This window comes from Alnus glutinosa, chromosome 4, assembly GCF_958979055.1.
Source record: "Alnus glutinosa chromosome 4, dhAlnGlut1.1, whole genome shotgun sequence".
NCBI classification, from domain to species: Eukaryota; Viridiplantae; Streptophyta; class Magnoliopsida; order Fagales; family Betulaceae; genus Alnus; species Alnus glutinosa.
The window spans coordinates 8,046,595-8,056,812 of NC_084889.1; the positions used below are offsets into that span (position 1 = coordinate 8,046,595).

At 34.5% G+C, this 10,218-nt stretch overlaps 1 protein-coding gene and 1 long non-coding RNA gene across 2 annotated transcripts; one reads left to right on the plus strand and one right to left on the minus strand.

Annotated features, from left to right (window-relative positions):
* Positions 1-765: 765 nt before the first annotated feature.
* LOC133865699 (uncharacterized) lies at positions 766-9,748 on the minus strand. Its single transcript, XR_009899792.1, has 3 exons — positions 9,559-9,748; positions 9,158-9,300; positions 766-971 (listed from the first exon to the last, which is right to left on the minus strand). It is a non-coding gene; the product is annotated as an uncharacterized LOC133865699 (long non-coding RNA).
* On the plus strand, positions 4,111-6,356 carry LOC133865690 (probable leucine-rich repeat receptor-like protein kinase At2g33170). The gene has a single exon (XM_062302120.1). The coding sequence runs from the start codon at positions 4,326-4,328 to the stop codon at positions 6,234-6,236; it is 1,911 nt and encodes a 636-aa protein (XP_062158104.1). The 5' UTR covers positions 4,111-4,325; the 3' UTR covers positions 6,237-6,356.
* Positions 9,749-10,218: the final 470 nt, after the last annotated feature.

The following is a 10,218-nucleotide window of genomic DNA, read 5'->3' on the forward strand; positions in this document are numbered from 1 at the left end:
TTGCTTTTGTAAACTCAAAAATTGTTATCTGCCCCTTAACTAAGCCAAGCTATGAACACATAAGAAAACTTCACCACTTACCAATGCTTGTCTAGAGGTGGGCCCAGGTTGGGGTGGGTCGGGTATCGGCCATTTTGTCACTTGAACCCACACATTGCAGGTTTTAAAAATCTTACACGTGGCTCGTCTATAATGAACATTATCCGCTAAGTATCGGGTTTTGCAAGGCAGGTTGAACAGGGTGGATATTGCAGGTTGGGCATATCGGATGGGGTATTGTGGGTTGGGCGTCCCTTTCCCTCAAACCGATTTGAATTATTTACTATGTACCTGTCTAAACCAAATGGCATCGTTTTAATCATTGTCTAGTTATTATAGAGGCAACCAACAAAAAAACAAAAAAAAAAAGGAAAACTTGATAAAAAAGAAGAGAGACATGTCAAAAGCTGCTTGGGTGACAATTGGTGGAAAAGACAAAGCAAACTCAAGAATATTGTCAAAACAGCATTTGCTTTTGGAAACTCAAAAATTGTTACCTGCCCCTTAACTTACCCAAGCTATGAACACATAAGAAAACTTCACCACCGTAATGCTCCGCCTTTTACAAAAAGACGTAAGTGAAAATTTCGATTTTTACGTGACATTACGACATCATCAGAGTTATAAATTGGTAGCGGAATATATTTTTTCTTAACATTGACACATCAGAGCTTCTAACAAAATACTTCAAAATATATAAAAAGAGTGTAATTGAATAATTACACATTAAAATAGTATTTGTACCATGTATGACACAGATAATTTACAAACATTATATACATACTAACAAAAATATAAAAATTATTCTCCGAATATTATAATAATGGACTAAACATATTAGTCTACAAAAATGGGAGGCATCCTAGTCTCAAATATTGCCATCAAGATCACCTAAAGGTCTGGACAATCCTGATACTCCTCATCTTCATAACCTGTATTAATATATAATATAGAGAGATATAATAATACAAAAACATCTAGTGAGTCCACTGTTTTCAATAATAATATGATTGCTGATTGATTATAAATAAAGAACACAATGCAATGACAGTTTTATATGCAGAGTCTTATTTATTTAAATAACCATTTTCTTTTAGCATTCACCTTATAGAGACGTAACTCTAACAAATAGATTCAAGGAGACATCACTCTAGTATATAAAATCTAAGAGACGTAACTCTTGTTTAACGTATTATATGAGACGTTACTCCCGTTTAGCGAATGATATGAGACGTCACTCCTCTAGTAATTATTATTTTTTTGGTACAGGCAGACGTCACTCCTTGGTCCGTAGGCAGACGTCACTCCCTACTTTGTTCTTTATTAATATTTTTGGCTCAGGCAGATGTCACTCCCAACTCTTTTATAATTAAATTCATTAATTAAAATAACAAAATATGCAAATTCCACATGCGCAACCAATTAAATAAAGCAGAAATCATAACATTATGAAAATTCAGCATCATCCTCAGTCAGTAAGAAATACTCACAGTTCTCTGCTACAAAGAGATATCCACATGAATAATGACTGCACAGTTATATACATTTGATAATATATTAGTATAAAATACTAAGAACCTATTTTAACATTTTATCACTTTCGACTTTTAAACCACTTAACACAATTTCTAATGTTGCTTAAATATTATAACGGCATAAAATAGGTTAATTATATTACCACGTATTTTGTATGGGCATTATTACGCCATTTATTAATTAAGGACTAAAATACCCTTTAAGTAAAAACGGTATTATAAATGCTTTTATTTATTTTTGTACCAAATCGACATAGCGACTCCTCACTCCAATAATATAATTAATGGGTTTTATATTTGAAAAGTACACAAGCAGTACAATATTAATAATCCTTATTTTAATCTTATAAAATTTGGGTGGAATAACGGCATTAGTGTAACTAATGCCTAAAAATACTTTAAAAGCATTTGGGTTGTATAACGACACTTTTGTAAAATGGTAATTTTTTATTCGGGCATTATAACGACGTGATTCATTAATTAAATACACTACTTGAAATATCACGTTAAAATATAACTTAAAAAACATTAAAACACTTTTATAATTTATAATAATAAAATATATAAAATTCATAAAACTTAAACTTACCAAAATTACCTACTCTTTCTTTTAATATATATATATATATATATATAAAAAGAACTAAACCAAAAATTGATGAACCTACGAGAGATAAAAAAAAGTGGGTCCTTTTATGTTCTTTTCTTGTCCTTTTCCTTTTATGCCCTTTACTAGACACTTCTTGCTTTTGTCCCTTTTCCTTTTATGCCCTTTACTAGACACTTCTTAGCTTCCTTCTTCAACACACACGTACAAAGAGATATTCTGGACCATTTTCTTTTCCTTATCTTCTCTTTCTTCTGCTCAATCTCTTTTCTTATCCACAGAGAAACACGAAAGGTATAGCTAGAGAGAACTTACCAAACGGAAAAGAGAGACTACTGCTTCTTGTGCTGGCCGATTGAGAACCAAAGAGAGAGAGAAAACAAGAAATGAAGCAAGAGAATCGAGAGAGAGAGTTTTTGAGACAAATTGAGAAGAGGTGCAGAAAATAAGAAGGAAGAAGAAGGCCGTTGGGCGTGAATTGAAGAGAGGGTGAACCTTCCTTTATACTGATTTGGATGGCTGGGATGGCTTGGATCAAAGCTCATCCAACGGTTGGGACTCCTCCTTGGGCAGCAAGTTTAGGTGAGTGCTGCGTTGTCAAGGATCCAAGAAGGAAGAAGAAAAGAGAGATGAAAGAAAGGGAGGCTGTATCTCTTTAAGGAAAGCTTGAACGGCTGGATGTATTTGAGTGGAACTTGATCCACGGTTGAGAATGAGGCATCTTGGCCTTGAGCTGCTATGACAAGGCATATATGGGAGTAGGAAGTAATCATTAAGTGCCAAATATCTCATATCTTCAACTAATAAGAAGTTAATTTTCAACTTGATAAACTAATCCCCTGAGTTCTTTTGTGTTCAAGCCGAAGCTGTGTGTGAACTGGGCTAGACTGGGTTGCACCGTGAGCTGGAGTAGGGGCTGGGTTCATGGAGAACTAAAATGAGCCCATAAATTATTATTGTTTAATTTTCGTCTAAAACATGGTACCATTTTTCGTGGGTATTTTCAGGTACTATATGGAGTCTAAAAATTATGAAATTTAGAGTGTAATTAGAGGACTTCAAGACGAACGTTCTGACTTTTGAATTGACCAAAACGGAGTTCGTTTGACCTTATTTCCGTTATTTAAAAGTTTAAGGTCCATTTGAGTTTTTATCAAATTAAAATTATAAATGCTTCTAAATGAATATTTATTTTCGTAAATATTCATATTTATTCTTTTACTTTATTATTAGGTCTTAAATCATATTTTAAGATATTTTATTCAATTTTTTAAAATACGAGGTATTACAACCACTTACCGGTTAACGAAAATGAGTAACGCAAAGTTAGGAAAATTATTCCAAGCTTAGAAGGAGGTTGAGTAAGTGAGCGGTGCAGAGAAGTGAGGGCCCAAGAGTGAACGAAAAATGAAAAAAGAAGAAAGAATAACGAAATTGAAGAAACCAAAATGAGTGGCGCTAAAAGGGAGAGGTGAGGCTATGACTTGTGGACCAGTATCCTCTCCAGTTGAAAGGAACTGGAGAGGATCCTGTTGTTTGACTTGTAAGGGGTGCGATGTAGGGTTAGGAACTTAGGGTTTTTTAGGGTTAAAAATATGAGGCGGGTAAAAACTAATATATGTGACCCGCTCTGCCTTGCACGGATAGTCCACTTGCTTATCCGGACCCACAATTTTAACACTAGAATGTAGACTTTTGCGGGTCGGGGCGGGACAAGTATTGCAGGTTTGGACAGGTTTTGCACGGTCCTAAGCTTTTCTAGTCCATTGCACATTAACCCAATAGGCCAATTTCTCAATTTCCAGTCAACTCCACCCAATCCCGTCAACTCCACCCTCCACGACGCCAAGTCGCCAACAATCTTCTTCTACTTCCAATTTCCCAAAAATTTCCCTGCCTTCAAACTAACCCAATAGGATAACTGGCTAATACCATCACCCAACACACCAATCTCTCTTCTTTTTATGCTCAAACAAGACACCTCTCTCTCTTCAACTTTTGTCCTTCTATTCTCCTTTCTCATATCTTTGCCTTCCATCTTCAGTACCTGAAACCAAACAATTATATATTGTATCAGTCCATACATGCATACATCTTTGTGATACAAAAAGAACTGCAGAATATCTCCCCATCAAGTAGCTAAAATGAACAGGTACGAGCACAGCACTCCTCTACTCCATTTCTGCTTATTTTTCTTCTTGTTATGTCCTCTGGTCTTCTCTCAACTACCCTCAAACCAAAGAACCACCATGACCAATCTTTCTAAGGCCCTGATCAACAACACAGATTTATTATGGGACGTTACCAAAGACCCATGTTCATGGAAAGGAGTTAGGTGCAGCCCTGGGAACCTTGCCATTACCGAAATCTCTCTATCTGGGTTTTCCCTCTCCTCCTCAGATTTTCTACCTCTTCTTTGCCAGATAGATTCTTTGGTGAGTCTTGACCTCTCCAACAACCGTCTGGCCTCAATCCCAAATGGGTTTATCACAGATTGTGGTAATTTTGGAGGGCTGCAGCTCTTGGATATTAGCAGAAACAGGTTAGTTGGTCCTCTGCCTGATTTTCATGGTTTTGTTGGGTTGCAGTTCTTAGACTTGTCTTTCAATTCCTTGAGTGGAAACATAAGTTTACAGTTAGAAGGATTGGTTGCCCTGAAAAGTTTGAATCTTAGTGTCAACCTTTTCAATGGCCTCATTCCTACCAACCTTGGGAAAGCTATGGCTTTGGAGCAGCTTCAGCTCTCAAAGAATTCCTTCGAAGGTGGAATCCCTGATCAAATCATCGATTACCAAAATTTGACTCTGGTTGACTTTAGTGCAAATCATCTTTCTGGCCCTGTTCCTGATAGAATTGGAGACCTCTCTAAGTTGGAAGTTTTGATTCTATCTGCCAATGTCTTTAGCGGGAAAATCCCAGAAATCCTATCAAGTATCAAAAGCCTTTCACGTTTTGCAGCCTATCAAAACAAGTTTGAAGGTACGATTCCTAGTGGACTTACAAGATTCCCCAAGAACTTGGACCTTAGTTATAATAACTTAACTGGGTCGATTCCTTCAGACATGTTGGCACCATCAAATTTGCAGACTGTAGATTTGTCTTATAATTTGTTAACGGGACCGGTACCGCCAAACATATCTCCAAGCATGGTCAGGTTGAGATTGGGGAGCAACTCGCTTAATGGGACAATCCCTTCAACATTTGGAACACTTGAGAAATTGATGTACTTGGAGCTGGAAAACAATAGCTTGACCGGGTCGGTACCTCCGGAGTTGGGTTCTTGCCGGAATTTGATGTTGTTGAATCTGGCAGGGAATAAACTGAATGGTGCATTGCCGGGACAGTTGGGTGGACTTAGCCAACTTCAAGTTATGAAGCTTCAGTCGAACAAGCTGGTTGGAGAAATCCCAGTTGAAATTACCCAACTACAGAAATTATTAACACTGAACATCAGCTGGAATTCGCTGAATGGTTCAATACCTTCTACGATTTCAAGCTTGCAAAGCCTTACTTACCTGCACTTGAAAAATAACCATCTCAGTGGTCCAATACCCCCCACCATTGTCAACATGGATTCTCTGTTAGAAGTCCAGCTTGGAGGAAATCAACTTAGCGGTAAGATTCCAAGGATGCCAATAAAGTTGCAGATTGCTTTAAATCTCAGCACCAACCTCCTTGAAGGGCCTATTCCAAAAAGTCTTTTACAACTTACTGCATTAGAAGTTTTGGATCTCTCAAACAATAGTTTGTCAGGAGAGATACCAACAGATCTGACCCAAATGGCATCCTTGACAAAGTTGCTCCTTTCTAACAACCAGCTCTCTGGAATTATTCCAAAGTATAATCCACGGCTTACGTTTGATGCAAAGGGAAATACGAATCTTATTAACGCTACAACATCAAACAGTACTTCACCAAAATCAGCCAAGAAGAGAAAATCGGTTACTGCAGCTTCGGTTATTGGGCTCGCTGTTGGGGTGACCGTGGCCATTGGCCTTGCTATGTCAAACAAATTTTACAAGATTTTATGTAGCCTTCATAAAAAAACTATGTAATCACAGCAGGGATTAGAACCTACACTGGGTGAAGCAAAAGCAACTGTTATTTAGATTTTGTCATATATCATTTTAGCAGTGTGCCGGGATTATCTTAGATAAGTGTAGAATGCCTACTAGTGAATAGTGATACTATCTATTGAGAAAGCCAAAACTGCTCTAATGAAAATAATGGAAGCAAATGCAATACAATTGAAAGACATTTTTCTTTTCAACAAACCATATATAGAGAATCTCCTAATCCTACTCTTTTTTCTTGTTCTTTTTTCTTTTTTTTCCTATTAAAGGAATATGATATCTCTTAATCATTTTCTCACAAACTGCAACGCTTTTCTTTTATAAAAACCAGCATGTAACCCGCGTTATGGGCAGGTTTTTACTAATTAAAACTACATAACAAATTAATTGTTACATTTAATTTAAGAAACAAAATAAAAATTTCGGAATAAAATTTAAAATACGTAAATGTATATTGTAAATTATCTTATAAGGAATCAAAATAAATCACATGTATTCAATTTTTTTTTTTTTATAAGTAATCACATTATTCAATTCTTATAGACTTTAATTCAATAGACCTTTTACATAATATATGAATTCACAAAAACAAAGAATAAAATAGTGTACTCACATCATTGCTATAACTTGTATTCAATATTTACAAAAGAAACCCAAAAGAAATTTTTTTTAACAATTAACATATTTAAACTAAAGAAAATCACACTCTTACCATAATCAAATAATGAATAATTAACAATTTATAAACCTCAAATATGAAGCCAAATATTATATTTCCATTTTTATAAATATTGTTATCTTATTACCTTTCAAATTGAGGGCAATATGAAATGAAGTATAACTCATACAACATTCTAGAGGTGTATATATATGAATGTATTGCATGTATAACGTAAAAGAAACTACATTTAAAACAAAAAAATAAGGACAAAAAATTGAAATGTAAGATTTGTATTTTTTGTATATTTTTCTCGGTTTCAATAAAACTAATAGGTATAGGAAGAAGTCACGACAAAATGATTTTTTTTTTTTTTTTTTTTCTTTTGACCGTCCTTCACATATATATATCATAAAAGAAAATACTTTTAGCACAAAATAAGCAATAATATATAAATTAGAACACCAAATAAGGCAAAAAATGGAAATAGATGACAAACGAAAAAAAATGAAAATACTCATATAGTATAAAAATAATATTATTTTTCTTTTATTGTATATTTTCTCCAATTACAATAAATTCAAAGCCTTATAGGTATAGGAAGAAGTCATGTCTAACATATATTCTTTTTCCTGAGATCCTTTGCACATATAACGTTAAAAAAAAAAAAAAAAAAAAACTACTTTTAGAACAGAAATAAAAATAATATATAAATTAGAACAGAAAATAAGGACAAAATATGAAAGAATAAGAAAAACTGCAAAGAAAAGCAGAACATCATTCGTAGGGAACACAACAAAACACATTAAAAAAAAATTCATATAATTGTAAATCATATATATATATATAACATTTTGGTTGATCAGATTTGAAGACGAACTCCAAGGGGCAGTAGATAGTTTTGAATTTTATACAGAAAACGATTTTGTAAAGGGTTATGATTTTGAGAGTGCAGTAAACAATTACAGTTATTATGAAACACTACGTTTTAGTTTTAGTTAGTTTATAGGAAAAAATAACTAATGCATAATGAGTTGGCTACTGTATGTTTAACACCAAAATAAGGTTCAATTTTTATTTTTTTTTTTAGAGAAAAAACTGGGATTCAATTTTTATTTAACATGCAAATAGGGATTGAGTTTACTATTACATTTTAACACAAACTTAAACTCACCGTTTAACTTAAAATGAACACTTGGAAGCATTTTAATATGCCACTTGTCTGAATGTTATGCAATCTTCTAAATAATTCTCCTATTATATATATATATATATAGAGAAATGATCCATACACTCATTTCTTACAACAGTTCCACAATAAGCTGATGTGGCTGGTAATATTTTATTACTTTTTTTGTTTTGTTTTGTTTTCTTTTTGTAAAAAAGTGATAAAATATTACCAGCCACATCAGCTTGTTGTGGGACTGTTGTGAAAAATGAGTGTAGGAATCATTTCTCATATATATATATATATATATATATATATATATGAAGGATAATGTTAAAATTACAACAAATGCACTACTTGTTGTAATGTTACAAATATTGTCCATTAATTTTCTTTTTACCGTTGGATATTAAGTCATATTCAAGACTTTTTCTGTTACCGTTTGACATTAAGTCAAAATCATGAGTTTTATGAAAAAATATCTTCTTACGTTTTTATCACTTATCATTAACTCATGACTCATGAGCCTTAAAGTTTTTAACCTTTGGTCATCAAATCATTTTAACAGTTGGTTATTTAATAAGTTTTGTAATGGTCTTTAAGATAAAATCTGATGCCCACTCTTGCTTTATGTTTCTTGAGCCTTAAAGAAAAATTTGTTTTTATTGCCTTTGCTTTTCGAATCAGCCTTTCCCTAGACTTGCTGTCTAGTATTAGTTTTTTAATTATATTTTTCTTTGCTTTCCAAAGTGTATATATACCCGTAGCCTACCAAAGAATTCAGAACACTGTACAGAGTGTTGCAAAAGACTTCAAGGCATAAGGCCATATATTATAGCATTAGTTCTTTTACAAAGAAAATTATTTTTCAAAGTCCATTATCCACTTTAATCAAAGGGTTCTTCTATTTAATATTTGTTATTGGAAATGTGTTCTTGATGAATAGATGTTATAGTCTAATCCTGAGAGGTTGCGTGTCAAAAGATTCAATTACATTGAGTTATACATTTCGGGAGGGCATGAGTTTTGGTCATTTCGTCACCTAGACCAACACATTGCAGGTTTTAGAAATCTTACCCGTGGCTCGTCTACAGTGAACATTATCCGCTGGGTATCGGGTTTTGCGGGGCAGATATTGCGGGTTGGCAGATCGGATCGGGTATTGTGGGTTGGGCGTCCCTTTCCCTCAAACCGATTCAAATTACTTATTGTGTGCCTGTCTGAACCAAACGGCATCATTTTAATCATTGCCTAGTTGTTATAGAGGCAACCAATACAAAAACAAAGAAGAAGGAAAACTTCATAAAAAGAAGAAGAAGAAAGACATGTCAAAGGCTGCTTGGATGACAATTGATGGGAAAGACAAAGCAGACTCAAGAATCTCGTCAAAACAGCATTTGCTTTTGTAAACTCAAAAATTATTATCTACCCCTTAACTAAGCCAAGCTATGAGCACATAAGAAAACTTCACTACTTACCAGTTAACGAAAATGAGTGCCGCAAAGTTAGGAAAATTATTCCAAGCTTAAAAGGAGGCTGAGCGAGTGAGCTGCGCTGAGGAGTGAGGGCCTAAGATTGAACGAAAATGAAAAAAGAAGAAAGAAAGAAGAACAAAATTGAAGAAACCAAAATGAGCGGCGCTAAGAGGAGAGGGGTGAGGCTGTGACTTGTAAGGGGTGCGGCCCAGGGTTAGGAACTTAGGGTTTTTTAAGGTTAAAAATGCGGGACAGGTACTTGAAATTTTAAAAAACTGATATCCGTGACCCGCCCCGCACCGCACAGATAGTCCACTTGCTTATCCGGACCCACGATTTTAACACTAAAATTCGGACTTAGCGGGTCGGGACGGGGAGAGTATTGCGGGTTTGGACGGGTTTTGTCCACTCCCAGAGTCTTAGGCTTGTCTAGTCCACTGCAAATTATTACATCAAACTCAGGGTTATTATTCCTTCATATCGAAGAAATCCACTATTTTTTTTTTTTTTTTTTTTAACGAAGGAATATAATATCCCTTAATCCTTTTTTTACTCACCACAATGCTTTTCTTTTTTGAATATGCTAGCCATAGTGCCATACGGTTAGCTTATGGGCTGTAGCACTTCTCTCCCTAACTTAAGTAAACACACCCTTATTTTCTC

Bases quoted from the DNA above. Each gene is read 5' to 3' on its own strand.
- LOC133865690 (XM_062302120.1), top strand. From the start codon at position 4,326: ATGAACAGGTACGAGCACAGCACTCCTCTACTCCATTTCTGCTTATTT.